Source organism: Zalophus californianus, chromosome 3 (genome assembly GCF_009762305.2).
Source record: "Zalophus californianus isolate mZalCal1 chromosome 3, mZalCal1.pri.v2, whole genome shotgun sequence".
In the NCBI taxonomy this organism is placed as follows: Eukaryota; Metazoa; Chordata; class Mammalia; order Carnivora; family Otariidae; genus Zalophus; species Zalophus californianus.
The window spans coordinates 184247360-184269725 of NC_045597.1; the positions used below are offsets into that span (position 1 = coordinate 184247360).

A 22366-nucleotide genomic window follows, 5' to 3' on the forward strand; every position below is an offset into this window, starting at 1 on the left:
GCCAGGTGTCATGGCTGATTTCATGCTCTACATTATCCCCAACATCCTTGGGCTACTTTGAATTTGTCAGTCTGTCTGTCTCTTCTAAGACAGGATGCAAGTGAGGTGATGAGTTCTCCTGCCTCTGTCCACAACAACCCTCACCTTTCCCTCCTCGGATGGGTGACATTCTCTCATATTCCATTTTTAGAGTATGTCCCACTTCGACGGGAAAGGATACCCTCTTGCACTGGTTTGCCATATGGCCCCTCCCCCAGCATCTCCGAGATTTTTTTATGATGGAGTATTTCATTTTGCATCCTCTCCTCAGGGCTCTGGCACGCGGTCATGGAGGAGAGAAGAGGTCAGAGGAAGACCTGGTAAGCCAGGTCCACAGTTTTTACAGAACTCTCTCCTCTATCAGGGATGAATTGCCTTTGGAACAAACCTCAAAACCCTTAGGAGGCCGCCTCTCAGGACCTCAGGAGCATAATCATTGCCTCTCATGCTGGGCCCACCACCAGTAGACAGTCTGCTCTTTATCCTGAACTTCTCCAGAATGCAGGGTGGTAGAGAGCTCTCAGTAGTGAATGATTGACGGGCTGGTTAAATGACTAAACTAATACTGAATGTGGCCTGTTACTTTAGCACTTATTTTCAACAGATGTTTATGGGGACATTAGCTATTCTTTAGGGATTTCTTAAAGGCATCCACACCAGTGATCGAGAACCCTGTCCTCCACATCTTTCTTTACCAAAGGAACTTAGCTTTTTTGTTCTTCCTGATTTTAGCCCACAAATAAAATACATTCAGAGAATGGTTGTTGAGTCTTTAAGAGAGAGAGACAGAGAACCACCACTGGCTAAGGGATTGAAGTTCTGCATTTAATCATGCAAAATCTGGCCATGATTGATTCTTCCCAATTCATTTTCTTCTATTTGCTCACATAAATTCCTTGTCTAGTCTAGCTTATATAATGTGTCTGCACCAGCCATTTCCGGTCTCCATATTTTTGCTCCCTGAATCTCCATCCTCTGACCTCAGCTCATGCAAGTCTTCCTTGATCCCTACGCCTGGATATGCTCTCTCCTTATGCTGAACTCCATAGCATTTATTATGCCTCATGGCCCACACTTTATGTTGCATACTTTACTTCCTCGACCAGATGGTTCATTCATTCACTTACTCACTTGATAAGTGTTCGTTGGTGCCTGTTAGGGACCATGCATGTGGCTAGGTACTGAGATTCATAATGCATAACACAGATACCTCTGCCTTCAGAGTATGTAGTTGTCTTGTTTTATACATGTTTTGATATTGATAAAATTTTCATCATCCTTGGAAGTAAATACCTATATAAATTAGAAATAATTATTTTAATTAAAAAATGGGTGCTTACTGAAGCCATTGGAATACTTGAAGTTGCCTTCCTGGATTGTACACCTGTCATGGGCAAGTGCCATGTATTAGTTAGTCGTCAATCAGGATAGATAAGGTCAAGCTGCAGTTAAATAAAGAAGGCCCCCAATTCTCAGGAAGTTAATAAACAGAAATTTATTTATCACTTATGCAAAGTCTGCTATGGGTCTAGGCAACTGTCCAGGGAGGCCATTCTCCCTGGTGGCTCATTAGTAAGATCTAGTTGATTTGGCTTAGTATCTCTGCATTTAGCCTAATAACTGGCGCATAGTAAAAGCTTACTCGATATTCAGCGAATTCACATACCTTGTTTTCTTCTCTTTTAAATATTGTGTGTGATTTTGTGTATGTGTACATAGTGGATCTACTTTTCCTCTCCAGGCAGGTGCTTCTCAGTTCATTAGTTCTGCAGGTCTACAGCTCCACAAATTTGTGACTCCTGGGAGTAAAAGTACAGAGACCTGTAACAGTGAGACCACTGTGATCACAACCGCGGTGACAGCATCGGTAGAGAGAAGCTCCCTGTGATACAACAGGCACCCAACTACCCACTGACCCTCATCTCTTCAGACTTTCTCTTTTAGACCCAATAAAAAGGCAAAGCCCCCTTCCAGAAAGTCCCCCATTAAAAAGTCTATTTGTTTAGTGGGGTGCCTGAGGCCTGCCCCTCACTGTAAGGCAAATCAATAGCAGTGCTTGCCTTGCCTCTGGTTCCTGGCAGCTGGCTTCAGGGGGCCCATGGGTAGGGACCAAAGTGGGACCAGGCAGGAGCCATCTGAGTGCAGCCTTGGATCTGACAGCCCAGAGAAGGGCTGGAGTAGTAAGGATGGGGCCGAGGTTGAAAATGGGCCTTGTGTGAACCTTAACCCCAACCTGCTCACCTTGGAGGAGCCCTGAGCAAGAAACCTGGCTATATCAAACTGCACAAGATCGGGGCAGCCCAGAACATCTCCAGGAGGATTGCCACATCACAGAACCTTATCCATCTCACTACTGACAACCTTGTGCTGAACCTAGGATGAAAGTTTTACCCGGGGCAGTGACAGCCTCATCAAGGATAAGAAATGAGCCTGGTGACCAGGAACTTCACTCCCGGAGAAGAAGCGGGTCTGTTTCTCCCTCTCCCGCCAGCTTGGGGTGCAGCACACCCCTATCCTACCCCCAGTATCAAGCAATGGTCCCTTCTGCATCTGTCATCCCAACCCTTTTTGGATGAAAAAGGCTTGACCAATTTCCCAGGGGAAAGATTTTGCTCCTCCCTGTGTCGGCCAAAGGTGTTGGGACAGTGTGATTTCTGACTGATTCCCTATAGTGTTGGCTCCTCCTTCCAGGTTGGGAGTCAATAAACACCATCCCAGGAATTCTCAATAAATTTTTATTACTTATGCTGAAAAAAAGAAAAAAAAAGTCTGTTTGCAATGAACCTGGCTAGGTTCCGCAGAGAATCCACAGTGCAGTTCCAGGATTCCTTCCCTGGTTAGATAAATAACACTGGCCAGCACTGTCACCACACATCCCACATCTGAAGATTGGAGCCTTGCCTAAAAAGGAAGACAGGCTGCCCTATGGTCAGGGCCTCTCAAGAATCTGCAAACTTCTGCATTTCCCAGTGCTTCCTATGTGGGGTCAGAGAAATTCTGACCAACAGACTTTTAGAGGGTGAACTTCCCATGAACCTCCCTCCAGGACAAATGAGAATGAGAACATTTCTATAGTAGAGTGGCATTGGGGCAGACACATCTTTATCTAGATGTTAAATTTTCATTGGAAATACCTGATTTATATTAGATTTCATAAAATTTCCAGTTGAAAAAGTTAGGCTCACATATGTAAGTTGTTCCAGCCATATTTGAAAGTTTCCCAATAACTAAATTGGATACCAAATAATCATTTTCCTTTATAGTTGCACCCACATTGACAGACTTGGTTCATTTTTATTGGAAGAATTGATTTGGCTTTGAAACAAAAGCATCTGTTTCAAAATTACATTTGTCCAAGTTAAGTAAATTCATTAATCCTGCTATCAACTCCTTATTATTAAACATCAAATTAATAAGTAAAATCAAAACTTGACTTCCTTAAGTTGCACTACCCACATTTTAAATACTCAATAGCCATAGGTGACTACCGGCTTCTATATTGGAGAGTGTAGATTTGGAGACATCATCTCTGAATAATGCAATCAGATGGATATACAACAGTTATTCTGTAGCCAAACCAAGGCAGTGGCCAAGGTCAAGGTGGTTAACAGCCTTTACCTTTCCTTTGTCGGATTGGAAGTCTTGCAGCTTATGGGTAGACTGATTCTAGTTTGTCTTGAGCCACGGAGCTGCCAACCTCCTGGTAGTCTGGGGTTTGCACCTATCACCCAGTATCTTTTGTGCGAGGGACCCTCAAATGTTTGTTCAATGGTTGCCAAGTTCATCTAGTGCTTAGCTGAATCTTGCTTCACCTTGAGAGATTTTTTTTTAACATTTACTCAATGAAAAGGAAGGTTGAAGTACTCATTAACTCTTCCAATTTGCTGCATGAACTTGATACTCTTTATGCATAAATTTAGCCTTTCCACTTCTAAAATGGTACCATCTAAAAGCAAATTGAGGCAAGACCGATGAAGCATTCTAGGCAATATTTGAACTTGGCCTCCTGACTTTTTTTTTTTTTTTTGGCCTGGTTCATGTCTGTGATTTAATTAATTTGGAAGTTAAGTCAAAGAGGAGCTTAGTGTGAATTCAAAGAAATTTTCAGCTTGAGGCACCTTGTTTTTTCAGATATCTAGTTTGAAAAATGTAGTTTTGATTTTTAAATATAATTTAAATACTTAACTCTATCAAAAAACACAATGACAAATGTGTACGGTGTGGAAATGCATTTCTTAAAAGATGCTGCCCTAAATTACTTTAGCAATCTCTTTTGATAAATCTTCGGCCACTTGTGTATATTATTAAGAGATCAACAAGCAGGAAAGATATAATTTTAGCTGGGTTAAAGTCTTTAGTTTTAAAATAAGGAAGACAAATGAGTAACAGAGGCATTTTAGATACAGCCTGGTCTGACCAATGAGCCATCACAGAGCTCTAGAGATTGTTCCTTTGTGCTTGGGTCTTCTGATAAAAGTCTCCAGTTTGAAGCAATGGATTCATAGACTATTGTTTATGCTTCTGCCATAATTCTCCGTGGCCCTTTTGTATCAAGAACCAGCATTTCTTCTTAGGAAATATCCAACTCTTATACACACACACACACACACACACACACACACATACTTTGGGTAATTATAAAATTGCACAGGATAAAAGAGAGAGAAAGATATCATTGACCACAACAAAAAATAAGTAAAGAAGGTACAAAGAACTTTAAGCCTTTGTGTATTGTAGTTTTTGGTATACAAGACTGCTTTTCTGGGGATGTTGTGCTTAGCTTTGGTGTTCCCAGAATGCCTGAGTACAGTGAGGTTCAGGTGTTTATTTAACAATGAAAGTGGCGTTCAAATTAAATCTGTCAGGCAGCCAAGTCCATCATCAAAGGTTTAACTATTCTTACAGGGCCCTTAGAGGATATTTTACATGGGATTGTGAAAGTTAACATTTTTATACTCCTTTTGCGTGAGCCTGACAATCTTCAGATTTTCTCTCTTGGTGTTCATATTGAGATCTGAACCAAGAGGCACATAAAAACCAATAACAACTCTATTTATTACCAGAAAGGACCCTCAAATGGCAGGCTTCAATTCTAACATATTTTTCTTTTCTGCAGGAATAATTGATGAGAGTTAAAACATCTACAGGGCACATCTTCTTGTAAGGGCCACCTGATGTTTTCCATGAAAGAAAATATATTTGCAGGGGTGCCTGGGTGGCTCAGTCAGTTAAGCATCTGACTCTTGATTTTGGCTCAGGTCATGATCTCAGGTTTGTGGGATCAAGCCTTATGTCAGGCTCTGAGCTCACCAGGGAGTCTGCTTGAGATTCTTTCCCTCTGCCCCTCCCCCTGCTCATGCTGGATCTCTTGCTCTTTGTCTCTCAAATAAATAAACAAATCTTAAAAAATAGAAGTTAAAAAAAAGAAAATATATTTGTAAACCAGGAATGACAAGGGGCTTGAGAGGCTGGAACACCCCCACAATTGCCAAAAGCTCTTTTAACTAAACACAAACGATCTGTAAAGTTAATGTGTTTTTGCCATATGATAAGATTTTTTTCCCTACTAAACTGTACTTCTTATATGGAAATTCTGAAGCAGTCAATGTTTGCATGCTTAAATGAGTATCTGTTATAAAATATATTTTTTCCTAAGCCGACATGAACAATTTCAATATAGAAAAGTATTCTTTGAGTTCAGGGTTTTGTTAACTGAGAACATTTTGGGAGAGGTTAATTTGCAAGTGTACTTTTCATTATTTAAGTTAGATTCTTTCTGACTTTAAACTTACCATATTGATGTTGAATAATTATTTCCAGGAATGCTGGATGAGCATTAGTATGTGGTACTGTTAAGTAAATGCACTGTTGTTCTAGGAAGATCTGCTTTATGAATTATGTTTCCACAAGTGATTATTAATAAATATGTCTGAACTGGTCAGAGTGAGAATATAGGGGAAAATTATATTCATATTTTGGCATTTATGTCTCCTCTCAATAATAAACCTTTTTGATCAATTGTGCTTATGACATTTGTATTAAAAGACTCCAAGAATGACCTACTTTGAGGACATGGAAGAATTATCTTTTCCTTTGGTTATTAAATAAGAATAAAATTTATTAGCTAATTATCCTAAGTCTGTTTCCTTTAACTTTGGAATGGTGTGAACAAATAAATCATTGCTCCCAGCCTGGTGCATCAGTTTTTGGAAAAAGAAGTGAGGAGAAGAGGGTTTACATTTCCATGGCTTTGAATTCTTATGCAATAGTGATTTGATTTTTTAAAGCGTCTCTTGTCCAAATATTCCAGACCTTCTCTCATCAAAATCGTAAGTGGATAAAGCTGTGGCTTGGCATTTGAATGTATTTTTAAGTTGTTGCTACTGAGGGAAGGAAAAAGTAAGGATATTTACATTTACCATTAAAGACCTAATATGTAACAAGTAATTTGTAATGTTGTCACTTTTAAGCTTCATAAACTTCCTGGAATCTAAGAAGCTAAGTAACTAACCCAAGGTGACCCCATGAGAGCATGGATTTGAAGCCTAAGAGGTCTCCTTAAAAATCTTGCACGCTTTCCAATACACCATACTACCTCCATGAACAAAGAATTACCCTTTATCTGGATATTTAATGTGTATGGGTCTCTAGAGGGTAAAATGTGTGTGTGTGTGTGTGTGTGTGTGTGTGTGTGTGTGTGTGTGTGTGTGTATAATATACAGATACATACATATCCTGGAAGTGTTTCTTGACAGCTGAGTTTACTTGAAGTATTTTGTTTTGGACTGCCTCGAACATGTCCTTGAACTTGAGGGGGACTACCCACTCTACAAATCTGCCTACTTGGTATCAGTTACTGAGGAGAGGTCACAAGTTGGTTTCTCAGAGTTTCCAAAGCTGCAAGTCCTGATGATGACAAATGGCCTCCGACTTATGCCCCAATTTCCTTCATAGTTTCCCAGGAAAATGGTTCCTTCAGTTTCCATCCGTAGACCCATCCCTCATAGGGCTTAGATACCTGGTCATGGGATGTAGTGAGGGAGGCAGAGATCATACTGCTCTGTCATCATTCCCGGTCTAAGTCCTAAACCTCTCACTCCTTGTAAATCATCTCTGTTGAAATCAGAGTACCACTGGGAGTACCACTGCATCAGGTACTATCAGACACATCTCAGTTTCTCCAGTAGCTCAATGCCTAATGTATTATCAAGGAAAAGTTCAAGTATGTTTGATTTGGAATAGCATATTGTTTAGAAATTATACTTGGAATGTCTTCTATCATGAGGTTTCATCTTCCCAGCTCCCACTCAATATTCCTATCCAGCTTTACACACGTTACTCAAAGTGTAGCATATCATCTGGGAGCTTGTTAAAATGCACAATTCTGGTCCTTATCCTAGACCTATTAAATAAGAATCTGCATTCCTGTTGACAATCCCACCATTTAACAAGATACCAGCTCATGGGTATGCATCGTAAAGTTTGAGAAGCTCTGATCTCTATTAGTCTCCCATTTCCTGAATTTATGCTTTAGGTAATAATGAGCTATGCAGTTTGAATCAAACCTCCAATGAAACAACTAAAAAAACTGGGTAAAATACAAAATGAGCTTAAAGCAATCTAGACTGAAAGATGTCTGAGGCATCAGCTTGCAGAAGCAAGCAAAAATCCTCCCTAGAAGAAGGTTTCATTATCAGAGGCCTACAATTATTTATACAAATACTTTTTCAAATAGAATATTGAGCATGTTATCAAAGACACCAGGTGCACAAAGAACCAAAATGACATGAGTGAGATCCAGCAGAATAATAGTCAATAACAACAGATCCAATGTGACTTCAGATCTTGGAATTATCAGACACAAACCATAAAACAACTATACTTATTATATAAGTATAAGGAAATAATTGTTTTTTAAATAGAACTTGGACATATATTAGGGAACAGGAAACTATAAAAAGTGACATAACAGATTTTAAAAACCCTAGAACTTCTACAACTAAAAAACAGGAACTGAAATTTAAACATAGTGAATGGGTTTAACAGAAGACTTAGCTGAAGAGAGAATCTTTAAACTGTAAGATAGGTCAGAATAAATTATCTAGCATGAAGAGACACCAGAGGAGTGGGTGAGAAACAGAAGACACAGTGTAAAGCTCTACCATGTTTGATGAGATAGGGAGATGGGGAAAGAAAGGAAAGATGGAATGGCCCAGAAAGAGTAATGCCTGGGGCGCCTGGGTGGCTCAGTAATTAAGCGTCTGCCTTCGGCTCAGGTCATGATCCCAGGATCGAGCCCCGCATCGGGCTCCCTGCTCAGCGGGAAACCTTCTTCTCCCTCTCCCACTCCCCCTGCTTGTGTTCCTTCTCTTGCTTTGTCTCTCTCTGTCAAATAAATAAATAAAATCTTAAAAAAAAAAGAGTAATGCCTGAGAATTTTCCAGAATTCTTTAAGACCTCAATCACAGATTCAAAAAATTTATTAAATCCTAATTATAATAAAAAGAATGGTATATTTAGACATGCACAAGCTAAAACACATCCAGGAAAAACCTTAAATTTATCCTTGAAGGAATAAAGGCAAATTTTCCTATCACTATGCTGTATAACGAACCACTCAGTGGCACATAGTAATTTTATTATGTTAAAACAATTCTATGGGTTAGGAATTTAGATAATACACAGCAAGGATGGATTGTCTCTGCTTCATGATGTGTGGTGCCTGGGCTGGATGACTTGAAGCCCAGACTCACTGGGATTGCCAGCAGGAATGTCTACACTTGTTCTCTCCAGCAAGGTAATTTCAGGCTAGTCTGATTTTTTTGTATGGCAGCTGGATTCCCTCACAGTGAGTAGTCGATAGCAGAAACTGAATGGCATTTAATTATTTAGCCTTAGAAGTCACATAGCATCACTTCCACCAAACACTGTTGTACGAAAATGTCAGAACCCCACTCAGATTCAAGTGCAGGGAACACAGACACTGTTCAGTTGGAGGAGTGTCAAATAACTTGTGGCCATTTAAAAAAAATCATCTTCCAAGACTATAAAAAGCTGGATATAAAGTAAGGACGACTCTTCTCAGAGGCATGAATTATTGCAATGACTTAATCAAGTTTGTTTGATATTATTTTCATGGTGCATTGTTGGGCATCTATTATAACAGATTTATAGGGCTCCCAGTTTCTAGAGGAGAGATGCCAGGCTTAAGCCCATTTCATTCCAAAGAAAGATACCAAGAGAACTCTTTGAAGAGATACTTAATTAATTTCTTGTATGCTGAACTCCATTATTAATCCAAGTGTTTTAAAAAGATGGTCAGAGTTATCTTTCAAATTTTTAGAAAGAAATAAATTTTAGTTTCAAGAAACCTCAATTATGTTATTGAGGAAACCATATGTAATACCAGAAATACTTAGTCAACAAGTTAGAAAAATGAAAAAATAAAAATAAATGTAAAAATAAGCCTGTTTATCCTGACAGATCTATTTCGTTAGACCATAGTAGTCTATAAACCCTTACTTCACTCTCTAGGCTCAGTCACATGTCCAACCCTAAATCAACCACTGTGGCCAAGGAAATAGAAAGTGATGACTAGTTCAGCCTAGGTTGTGTGCAAACTTCTAGAGGCTGGGACGTTATTAGTTTCCCTTTAAGCAAATAGATACAAGGATGGAAATTAGGAATCATTGAGATGGGACAAACAGATACTAGAAGAGGCACTACCAAGTGTCCATGATAGGTCAATATATATTCCAGGCAGAGAAAAGAGCTTATGCACAGTTCTTCAAGGCCATGGATTATTTGTGGGGAAATGGCAAGAAACTGTTATGGCTGGAGTAAATAATCTAAAGTCTTTGCCCACGAAACCGCAAGGCCCAGACTATAATTATGTCACACTGAGGGGTGATTCTATAATTGTTTCACTATCAACACTAATTTCAAAATATAGAGACATATATTCTTTTTTTTTTCTTTTTTTTAAATTCTTTATTTAAGGGCGCCTGGGTGGCTCAGTTGGTTAAGCGACTGCCTTCGGCTCAGGTCATGATCCTGGAGTCCCGGGATCGAGTCCCGCATAGGGCTCCCTGCTCAGCGGGGAGTCTGCGTCTCACTCTGACCCTCTTCCCTCTTGTGCTCTCTATCTCTCATTCTCTCTCTCTCTCAAATAAATAAATAAAATCTTTAAAAAAAAATTCTTTATTTAAATTCAATTTAATTAACATATACTGTATTATTAGTTTCAGGGATAGAATTTAGTGATTTATCATTTGCATATAATACCCAGTGTTCATTACATTGTATGTGTTTCTTTTTTTAAAATTTTTTTATTGTTATGTTAATCACCATACATTACATCATTAGTTCTTGATGTAGTGTTCCATGATTCATTGTTTGTGTATAACACCCAGTGCTCCACGCAGAACGTGCCCTCCTTAATACCCATCACCAGGCTAACCCATCCCCTCACCCCCCTCCCCTCTAGAACCCTCAGTTTGTTTTTCAGAGTCCATCATCTCTCATGTTTTGTCTCCCCCTCCGACTTACTCCCCTTCATTCTTCCCCTCCTGCTATCTTCTTTTTCTTTTTTCTTAACATATCTTGCATTATTTGTTTCAGAAGTACAGATCTGTGATTCAACAGTCTTGCACAATTCACAGTGCTCACCATAGCACATACCCTACCCAATGTCTATCACCCAGCCACCCCATCCCTCCCACCCCCACCACTCAGCAACACTCAGTTTGTTTCCTGAGATTAAGAATTCCTCATATCAGTGAGGTCATATGATACATGTCTTTCTCTGATTGACTTATTTCACTCAGCATAACACCCTCCAGTTCCATCCACGTCGTTGCAAATGGCAAGATCTCATTCCTTTGAGACATATATTCTTATGGAGCTGAGATATAGGACTAGGAAAATATAGAGAATCAGGGAGTATAAATGCAGAAGTATTACATAAAAGTTTCCTTTAAAGAATCTTATATTCTCCAAGATCCTAGCAAGGCTACGTCAAGCTGTGTTGACCACCCTCAATTATATGCTCTATTCATGGGTCCATGGAATTGACACTTGAGAACTTCCCTTGAGAGTCATGATCAAATATGCTTTGACCAGATGACAACTAGATTTATAAATATTCCAGCCTGTTTTACCTCTACCTCTCCAGACTTATACATCATTTTTCAAGCAGGCATCAAATTGGGGTGATCTTTCCGAAATACAGTCAAGGATTCAGGAATCACATTGACCCTATACCTTGGAGAGCAGCTTGCTGTTTACAAAGCACGTTTGCAAATGTCGTCAAACCAAATACTTGCAATAACCCTGAACAGAAGGTATACTGATGTTCATTTTACAGATAAGTAAACAGAGGCTCAGAAAGGTTAATGATTACCCCAGATGATCTGGCAAGCTCCCAGATGATATCAGTGGCAAATGAGCCACAAGGCTAGATTCCCTTATCTCAAATTCTGCATCCCTTTGGCTCCTTATCATGAATAAAGCAGACATTACCAGAAGTCTCTCACTTATTAAACTATGACTTAAATCATAGACTCTACATTATATTTTAAGCTACTCCATGTATCTGGAACGATAGCAATAGCTTGTCTAGATTTAAAATACTAGAATAATATAAAACACAAGTAACCTACTTTCAGAACAAATGTGCATAAAGCACATTGTTTGAATAGACTCTACATCTTTTTTCAAGCACTTCTACATTTTGTTCCTAACCACTTTTGAATCATAAGTCCTCCCATTTTCCATGCTCTGTGTCCTATATTGCCTTGGCTTTGAGACCAATCCTATTGCCTACACGCTTCCTTTTGCTTAGAATTATTTTTCCAACACCTCTTTCATTTTTGCTTTTCCGAATTTGATCTGGGCTTTAAGGCACAGGTCATGTGGAACCTCAAAGGCATTATTCTCCAGCAGATCCCTCAATCTTTCTCCCTGTAACTCTATTCCTGTCCAGTACTATCTTTCTGTCTCAGAATGTGTGTGTGATCATAGAAAGGCAGAAGGGGGCACTGAGCGTCTCTAGAGTTGCCTTAGTTCTGGCTGATATAACAGAATACCATGACTAGGGACTTAAACAACAAACACTTGTGTCCTAGAGTTCTAGAGTTTGGGAAGCCCAATATCAAGGCACCAACAGATCTGGTGTTTGCTGAGGGCATACTTCCTGGTTTGCAGATGGCCATCTTCTTGTTATATACTCACATGGTGGAGAACAGAGAGAGAGAGAAAAACTCTTTCTCATGTCTCTTATAAAGGCACTGATTTCATCCATGAAGGATCTACCTTCATGACCTAATTAGCTCCCAAAACCCTGCCTCCACATACCATCACCCTGGGGAATTTAGGCTCCAACTTATGGATTTTGAGGGGGGCCCAAATATTCAGTACATAATTCTGCACCCCCCAAATCTATGTCCTCATATCAAAAAATACATTCATTCCATCCCAATAGCCGCCAAATTCTTAACTCATTTTAGCATCAACTCTAAAGTCTGAAGTCCAAAGTCTCAACTAAGTATGATCTAAATCAGATGTGGATGAGACTTGAGGAAAGATTCATCTTGATGCAAAGTCCTCTCCAGCTGTGAACCTGCAAAACCAGAGGAGTTACGTGTTTCCAAAATACAATGGTGGGACGGCATAAGATAGACATTCCCATTCCAAAAAGGAGAGAGAAAAAAAGAAGGAAGAGGCGATGGGTCTCTGACAAGTCCAAAACTTAACAAGTTAAACTTCATGAGAGATTAAGGCTCAAGAATAGTCCTCTTTGGCTTGATGCTCTGCCTTCTGGATCCACTGGGTCATGTAATCTGGCCAGCACACATGGCCTTGCACTGAGGAAGGCCTTGTGATTGATTTATTGCTCTGCTGTCACCCTCTTGAAATTCTTAATACTTTTTTGAACAGAGGGTACGGCATTTGGACTGAGGCCAACAAATTATGTAGCTGGTGCTGCTTTCTTGGCTCCAAACCCCAACAGGTTGGTATAGAAAAGAGGGAAAAGGAAAGAAATACACATCTCTCACTTATCTGGCCAGGTTTGAAACCCTCTTTCTTGGTTGTCATTGTTTCTCTGGCCAAAACTGACTTCTAGAAATGGGAAAACATAGCTTCAGATCTGCACTTCTTAAGCCATTTCAGCCATCTTCCCAGCTGCGTAGCTAATGTGTCATCAACCTTTACTTTTTTCCTTCTCCTCCTTGGGTGGAGGGTATTTTTTCTTTCTCTTCTTGAAATCAAAGGAGGAAACACCAAGATCATCCCTTAAGGAAGGGATTCTGGTTTGTTTACTTTTTTGATTGGCTGCCTTTTTAGACAGCAGGCTTGATTATTTTACTTTAAACACACCTGAGCAGAGAAGAAAATTCCAGAGAGAAAGCACAGCTGAGGTGGGGGTGGGGTGGGGGTGGGGGAAGAAGGACCTGTTTGGTGCGGATAAGGTCGTCACTGGCATGGTGCGTTTGCCTTAATTTACTGGGGACGTTGTGGTAGGTAACTGTGCTATTTTGCTGGTAGTCTGTTCAAGAAGGTTGTCTATTGGGTACCAGGAGGCAGGAGTAAGAAGCTTGGATGCGGGAGGGGGAGAGAGAGAGGGTAGGGAATGGGGGTGGGTCATCAGGCTGCAGGAAGAAAAGGCAGAGCTGGAGTTGTGTCTCCCTCTTCAGAGATGTGAATGATTCCACTGGGCCCTCCAAAACGCTCACACACGTATCCCATGGGGAGAGCAGATGTTTGGGTTCCTGCCTCAAGGGGGGCATTGCCAACAGGATGGTATTAACAAGAGAAGCAATGGCAGTCAATAGAAAATTGTAGTTGTGCTTCTAGATAAAGAAAGAAACATTTGCCCTGCTTCCCTTCCTGCTCCCCAGTGCCCAACACTGAGAGAGATAGAACCAGAAGAGAAAAAAAAGGACAAAAATAGCAGACACTGTCCCTCTTCCCACTTCAAGCTCTTAGGCCACAGCCCGGCTGGTGCTCAGCGGAAGGGAACAAGAGCTTTACATCGCACATAAGAACTAGGCTGTAAATTGGATTAGACTGGCTGGAGATTTTAGTTATGAAAACAACCGGAAACTATGGGGTCTGCCCTAGAGGCATAATTGGTGGCAAAAAGAAATTTGACAAAACCCAGTTGGCCTAATAGTTTAATTTAACCTTGCATCATGTTTTTGTTTGCCTCACACAATTCAGATTGTTTATTAAACCATTTACATTTTCAAATCGACTGCTAAAAGCAGTCAGGGAAATGCTTTCCTGTTTAGTTTTTGTTGGGGGTTGGGGAGAGAGAAAAAGAAAGAGAGCCCAGTGTATAATTTCTTCCCTTCCATTTGGACAAATTCAGGTCCATGTCCACCCCTGAACTGATAATTGTTCCAATAACAGAAGGTTGGGCTCTGTCTGATGGGCTTTGTCCAGCCTGCACCTGTCCCTGAGATGGAATCAGCTTCTGCATCACATATGGGTTAGGTGGAGGAAGGTGGACTTCTACATAAAATCAGGTAAGGAGGAGAGGGACACAAGGTGCTGCTGATGAGGCCACCCAAACTCTACTACATGGGGCCACCCTATGTGATAATCATCTGTTTCCACCTTAGTAATGACCCACATGGCCCTTGCGTAGTGTTGGCCAATTTCCTTTGGGCTTCTCCATGCCACGGATCTCCTCCATTCCCTAGTCTGTGGGAGTGACTCATGCCCAGACAAGGGAAGGACAGGTGACAACATGTAATTGGGGACCAACAGGCCTGTGTGCTGTGGTCCCTTCATCATCCCTACCCTCTCCCCACTGTCCTACCTTCTAGACCCATCATGAGCCAAGGTTGGCAATTTGTTACTTTGAAATACCCTCCTTTCAGGACCCCTGGGGGGCTAATCGGTGAAGCGTCTGCCTTCGGCTTGGGTCATGATCCCAGGGTCCTGGGATCGAGCCCTGAGTCGGGCTTCCTATTCGGCGGGGAGCCTGCTTCTCCCTCTGCCCCTCCCCCTGTTCTTGCTCTTTCTCTCTTTCTTTCACTCACTCTCTCAATAAATAACTAAAATCTTAAAAAAAAAAAAGAAAAAAATACCCTCCTTTTAATTTTTTTTTCTTGCTGCCTCCTGGAATCAAGCTCTAAAAACAGTTTAAAATTCACCTCCCAATGTGTCTGAGATGTTCATTCTTCCCATTCTGAACACTTGGCTGGCGTGTACTTCCTCTGTCTTCCATTGAACAATTCTGCCCTATAGCTGGCTGTTAAACTTTCATTTTGAACGGAGAAATGGTGCAGCATTCATTATTGGTTAAGAATGTTTGATGTACTGTAACATTTTAAAAGGTTAAATATGATACAACATTTGAAAAATTCTTCTAAAAGCATTATGAGAGAAGTCAAATAGATTTTTTTCCTTGGTGAAGAGAATTTTATTGTGATTTTAAAGCTTTGGAAAACATCTTATAACCAGGTGTTCTTCCAGATTGAGGGCAACTTTACATTTTGCATTTACATGAAGTATTTATCCAGAGTCAGCTATGGTGAATGATCTAGAAGTATCCCTGCACGGGGATATTCTCAAACAGTTCTCTCGGCCTTTAACATAGTCATCAACTCCACTTCCCCAGCCCTATTTGCTGTCAAAATAACAGTTTTGTTTATTGTTCTCTCTCTATTTGGGGAGAGTGATGGTTGGTAGCTGAGAAAATATATGATTGAACTGACACAGAATGATCTGTGGTTTGTGATTCTGCTTCCTTTTCCTCTCTGTTTATCCTTTGACCTCTCTCACTTCTCATGCCTCCAATTTATGCCAATTTAAAATGCATCCTGCTCTGCTGGTTTCTAGTTCTGTGACCTTAAGCAAGCTATTTAGTCTTGCCATGTCCCAGATTCTTCAATAATGAAATCATAACAGTAATACCCATCTCCTAGGGCTGTTGTGGAGATTGAATGAGTTAATACGTGTAGAGCACTTAAAATAGTATCTGGCATATATAGAGCAAGTGGTCAATAAATGTCAGTGGTGGTGGTTGTTATTTTTCTTCTTATTCTTGATACCTTAATGAGGTCCCCTTGCCATTTTGAATTTCAATTTCCTTACCTACAAAATTGGGTCCATAATTTTTTCCCACTCAAATGAGTTATAGGGACCCGTACAAGGTGCACAGAAGGAGGAATCATTAGTAAAATGTTGGCTAATTAACACCGGGGTGCTTCTTGACAAAGCTGTCCTCTCTTTTCAGGATCATTAAAAGTTGGCCATGCTTGGACTTTTGTCAGATGCTCATTAGCAGATGTCACTATCTTTCAGCTCAAGGGCTTGCCAAAACCTCTATGCCGAGCTGAGAGAATTCATTTTCTTCCAGGAATAAATTCATTTATTTTTGTATGTTATTTATTCATCAATCAGAGGAGCTCTGATGACGACAGTATTGCCCTTGACAGTTGGAAAGACAGGACTCCATGTCCCAGGCAAGAGTGTGCTCATGTGTTGCCAACCAGTGTGCTCATGCAGGGCAAGAAAATGCCATGTGCAGGGACATCAAGAATTGACGAATAGTCCAGAAAAATGTCCTAAGGGAACATTTTGGGATTTTAGTTGAGGGTGGAAAAATATACAGCCCGAAAGACATGGAAGTGAGAGGAAAAACTGCCAAAGAACAGGGATGCATTGGCTCCCTGCACAGTCTGCTCTTTGAAACGGTTAACTCTTCAACTCCTGTTCCCACCATTGCTGACTGGAGGCACGTGTCAATGTTGCCATGGTAACGAGTCAGTTCAAGCTCTCTCAGTTGTGGATGTGTAGACAGTAGCTGACATTGCAGACGCCTTCTTACTTAGGACCCCAAATCACATGTTTATATTGACTAACAAGTGGTCAGGGCCATTTCATGTGACAATTTTTTTTTTTTTAAATTTTACTTATTTATCAGAGAGAGAGAGAGACAGAGGCAGGCAGAGGGAGAAGCAGGCTCCCCGTTCAGCAAGGAGCCCGATGTGGGACTTGATCTCAGGACCCTAGGATCATGACCTGAGCCGAAGGGAGACACTTAACCGACTGAGCTACCCAGGCGTCCCTCAAGTGACAATTTTTGATTTCTTCAAAAACTTTCAGATTTACCTAGAGAGGAACTTGGAACCACTGGGGTTAAACATGATCCAAACGAACACTGCCCAGCCCTCTTTCACCTCACCCTGCTTTTTAATTATGTTTTTTCCCAGCACTGTTCGCTAATGCTCTATGCTCAATTAAACTTATTTCCTATATTGTACTTTTGTTATGGCTCATCATCTGTATCCCTCACTAGAATGGAAATTCTAAAATGCCAAGCACACGGTCTGTTCTCTGTCACATTTTCTTGGGTCATCTTAAACAGTGCTTGTCATGCCTGGTGCCTCATAAACGTTCAGGGAATGAAAAGGCTAAATATGAATGCCTATCAGAATGCCAGGCAATTCTCCTGAATTCCTTTTCCTGGCTCTCTTTTCTGCAAATTGGTTACTGGGCTGTCAAGAAATGCTTAGCCAGACGGTAACACGTTGTTAAGGGCATAAGAACCTATAGCTTCCTATTTCTTCAGAGTTATCTACGGCAGCTCTGTTGTAATTGGTGCATTTTTTTTAAAGATTTTATTTATTTATTTGACAGAGAGAGACACAGCGAGAGAGGGAACACAAGCAGGGGGAGTGGGAGAGGGAGAAGCAGGCTTCCCGTGGAGCAGGGACCCCAACGCGGGGCTCGATCCCAGGACCCTAGGACCACGACCCGAGGCGAAGGCAGACGCTTAACGACTGAGCCACCCAGGCGCCCCAGGAATTGGTGCATTTTTGAATGGCTTTTTTATGGTAAAAGGAAATAACATGAAATTTATTATCTTAACCATTGTTATTATTTTTTAAATAACAACATACACTTTTATTGTTTATTATTATATTTACAATTAATGACTTACTACAAAAGCCATGTGCTGTCTCCACTCACTGTTTTTTAGCTAATTACATTATGCAAATTATTAGTAAAATAATGGAAGCGCAACCATTTTTTTAAGTTTTTGTGCTCATAGGAGGTATTTATGTAGAAACAATTATTTTGTTAATTATATATAATTCTTATTCTTCCTCATTAAGGTATATCTCTAAGGATTTCTTCTTTTTTATTATATTATTCTTAACCATTGTTATTGGTGCATTTCTTTCAACTATCTCTGCCCCCCAGTTTTATTAAGCGATAGTTGACAAACAACAATGTAAGTTGAAGGTGTAGAGAGTAATGATTCAACTTACATATATTGTGAAATAATTATCACATGAGCTTAGTTATCATCCATCATCTTAGATATCAAAAAAGGGGGAAAAAAGGTGTTTTTCCTTATGATGTGACCTCTTGTGATTTACCTTCTTAGCAACCTTCTGGATATCTTACTGCAGTGTTAGCTACAGTCATCATTCTGGACATTCCCTCTCTAGCACTTATTTATCTTATAACTGGAAGTTTGCACCTTTTGGCCCCCTTCCTCCAATAATCCCCTCCTTTCAGCCCCCACCACTGGTAACCACAAATCTGATCTTTTTTTCCTATTAGCTTATCTTTTTAAAGATTTATTTATTTATTTGAGAGAAAGAGAGAGAGAGAATGGGGGGAGGGACAGAGAGGGAGAGAGAGAATCTCAAGGAAACTCCATGCTGAGCACACAGCCCGACGCGGATCTCAGTCCCAGAACCTTTGAGATCATGACCTGAGCTAAAATCAAGTTGAACACTTAACCGACTGAGCCACCCAGGCACCTATTAGAATTTTCTTTTTAAGATTCCGCATACAAGTGAGATCATACAGTATTTGTCTTTCTCCATCTGACCTATTTCACTTAGCACAATGCCCTCAAGTGTTTACCATGTTGTTACAAATGGCAGGATTTCCTTCTTTTTGTGGCTGAATGATGTTCCTTTTCTGGGTACATTTTAAATTAAAAGTAATATATTTAATCTGCTTGGACTGGCAGGTGGTTAGAACTGTTATCTCTGTTATCAGCAAATTTTGACAAAGAAAAAAAATGCATGTGGTTTGATTGGAGGATGGACAGCAGGAGCTCATCCCCTGGCAGTTGAGAAGGAACTAGAAGAAGCTCTTGTTGCATGGAAACCTGTTCCGTGGTTATAAAGATTTGGGTCAGACTAGTATATATATATATATATATATATATATATATATATAAAAAACAAACAAAAAACACAAGAAATAACCAGTGTTGACAAGGATGTGGAGAAAAGGGAACCCTTTTGCACTGTTGGTGGGAATATAAATTGGTGCAGCTGCTATAAAAAAGTCTCCTCAAAAAATTGAGCAGTCATCAACGGAGCCCAAGGCTTTGACTGAAGTATAAAGCAGCCAATGTGGACATTTATCTTGTCATGTATTAGACATGACATATGTTATATAAACTCAACTCCGTATTTCTGCTGGAGTTAGAATTTTCTTGCTTTAAAAGTATTGTATATTCCTTCAAGAGTTACAGAGGTTTCTTTCCCTCTTCCCTGTCTTCCTTTCCTTCTCTCTCCCTCCCTTAGTTCATTCGCTCCCCTCCCTCCCTCCCTTTCTTCCTTCCTCTCTCTCTTCCGTCTTTCTTCTTTCTTTTTCTCTTTTTCCTTCTTTCTTTCTTTCTTTCTTTCTTTCTTTCTTTCTTTCTTTCTTTCTTTCTTTCTTTCTTTCTTTCTTTCTTTCTTTCTTTCTTTCTTTCTTTTTCTTTCTTTCTTTCTTTCTTTCTTTCTTTCTTTCTTTCTTTCTTTCTTTCTTTCTTTCTTTCTTTCTTTCTTTCTTTCTCTTTCTCTTTCTTTCTCTTTCTTTCTTTCTTTCTTTCTTTCTTTCTTTCTTTCTTTCTTTCTTTCTTTCTTTCTTTCTTTCTTTCTTTCTTTCTTTCTTTCTTTCTTTCTTTCTTTCTTTCTTTCTTTCTTTCTTTCTTTCTTTCTTTCTTTCTTTCTTTCTTTCTTTTCTTTCTTCTTTTCCTTCCTTCCTTCCGTCCTTCCTTCCTCCCTTCCTTGACTAGGACATAATCTACACACACACACAAAAATGCCTTTAAAACAGTATTCTTTATAGTTAGAATCTGACCCTTTTGATATGATTTCCACCCAAATCCATGAGATCCTAGAAGGGGGGTTTCTTTAAACAAATATGTATTGAGGATCTTTTTGGTACTAAGATAGAGCAGGTGCAAGAGGGAGGATCTGGAAGGTGATAGTGAATGAGTTGTATGGTTCTAGAGATGTAGAGTCTAGAGTAAAATTCTGAAAATGGCTCAAATAATTCTCCTGAAACTGAACAGGTAATGCCTGAATTTTACGTATGTGCAGTTTTCCTTAGATTTTCAAAAGAGCCTGTACCACAAAAGTATTCAGAATCATAACTTCATTTTTCTTTGCCTCTCTGAATACTCTCAAACATTCCTTCACCTCTTTATCCAAAATTGCTCAAAATCTGATTTCTCTGTATCTTGCATTGAGGAAACCAAGAGACAGCCTGCTGCTTGATGTTTAATAAGAGGCCTGTTCAAATCTTTATTTCCCTGAGACATGGAATTCCATAGAAGAACCGATTTGCTCCTCCTGGGAATGCCACCTTTTCCGTTCTCTCTGCCAAACAGCAATGTGTAGAATGTTATAGCTGGAAGTGATTTCATATATTATCTGTATACTTTTATCTGTTACATTAAAAAAACAAAACAAAATGTTTCAGAAAAAAAAAAACTTAGGTGCTGGAGGGCACACGCAGCTGGGACTGGAAATGACTGCTTTGTCTATAGATCCTTGCACTTACATTTTAAAAGAAGATCCAGATGTTGAGTGAAGGAAAAAGGAGATACTGATCTAATTGAGGAAGGCTTTACTAGACATTTCTAAGGCTTTGGCAAAAGGCTGACATGTGGCCTACTGCCTTTATCCCTAAAAATTATATTGTTATACTTAAAATAATTGGCCTGTTGCTTGAAAGAGTAGGCCAGAGGACCCTTCCCACATGGCACACATGGCTGTGAAGAATCCAGTACACTTAAAACTGGAGGCTGTCTTGGTTTTATCCACCTTCATTCGACTTTGACAAATGGCGATTCATTCTGTTTCCCTCCGGAAGAAGTAAAACTCTCCTAACTTACCTGTGTCCCATGCTGTTGTTTGTGATATGGCAAAAGAGGGTTGTATTTTGTGTTTATAAAGATTTGGGACAGACTAGCAGAAAAAAACAAATAAGAAATAACCAGTGTTGACAAGGATGTGGAGAAAAGGGAACCCTCGTGCACTGTTGGTAGGAATGTAAATCGGTGCAGTAGCTATAGGAAACAGTCTGGACAGTCCTCAAAGAATTAACAACAGAAATACCATATGATCCAGTAATTCCACTCTTGGGCATTTACACAAAGAAAAGGAAATCACTAATTCTAAAAGATATATGCACCTCTGTGTTTGTTACAGGAGCATTATTTATAATAGCCAAGATATGGAAACAATCTCAGTGTCCATTGATAGATGAATGGGTAAAGAGACTGTGGTGTATGGATGATGGAATATTACTCAGCCATTAAAAAGAATGCAATCTTGCCATTTGTGGCAGCATGGACGGACCAACAGGGAACCATGCTAAGTGAAATGAGATAGCCTGACAAAGACCAATAGCATATGATTTTGCTTATATGTGGAACCTAAAAAACAACGAATACAACAACAAAAAACAAACAAGCAGAAACAGGTTCATAAATACAGAAAACAGACTGGAGGAATGGGTGGAATAGGTGAAGGGAATTAAGAGGGACAGACTTCTAGTTCTAAACCAAGTAAGTCACGGGGATGAGAACTACAGCATAGGGAATAGTCAGAAATACTGTAGTAACACTGTAGAGTGACTGATGGTAACTGTACTCATTGTGGGGGGCACTGAGTAATGGACAGAACTGTCGAATCGCTACATGGTACACCAGAAACTAATATAACCTTGTATGTCAACTATACTTCAATAATACAAATTAAAAAAAAAAAAAAAGACTTGGGCCGGGTGTTCAGCCCAGGGACCACACAATCTGCCAGGAAACAATCTTTGCACCTGGGATCTGTGGCGCTTTGAGCATCGTGGTAGCATCTGGAGTCCCTGCCACATTCCGGGCCGGAAACAGGCGCAGCAGAGATTGAAGTAGTAAATGGGACAGAGTTCAACAAAGCAGTGAGAATCTTCCAAAGGCAAATAAATAACTGGTTGATAAGAATTTAACAAAAGGCCATTTCTAAAGGACAGACAGGGAGGAAATAGGAAGGAGATGTGGAAACTGAAAAGAAGCAGAAGA

General features: G+C 40.0%; 1 protein-coding gene and 1 non-coding gene across 4 annotated transcripts in view; both read left to right on the forward strand.

Moving 5' to 3' along the window:
* Positions 1 to 5180, forward strand: part of DAW1 (dynein assembly factor with WD repeats 1) — a 69765-nt gene extending 64585 nt beyond the window's left edge. The window contains exons 13-14 of one of the 3 annotated variants that reach the window (XM_027590811.2): positions 311 to 359; positions 1781 to 1954. In XM_027590811.2, coding sequence (XP_027446612.1) covers positions 311 to 359; positions 1781 to 1835 — 104 coding nt within the window. In that variant the 3' untranslated portion in view covers positions 1836 to 1954. Of the gene's footprint in view, positions 1 to 310; positions 360 to 1780; positions 1956 to 5155 lie in introns of those variants that run through there. The other 2 variants (XM_027590815.2, XM_027590812.1) reach the window with 2 other exon arrangements.
* Positions 1980 to 2198, forward strand: LOC113921216. Its single transcript, XR_003519608.1, has one exon. It is a non-coding gene; the product is annotated as a small nucleolar RNA U89 (small nucleolar RNA).
* Positions 5181 to 22366: the final 17186 nt, after the last annotated feature.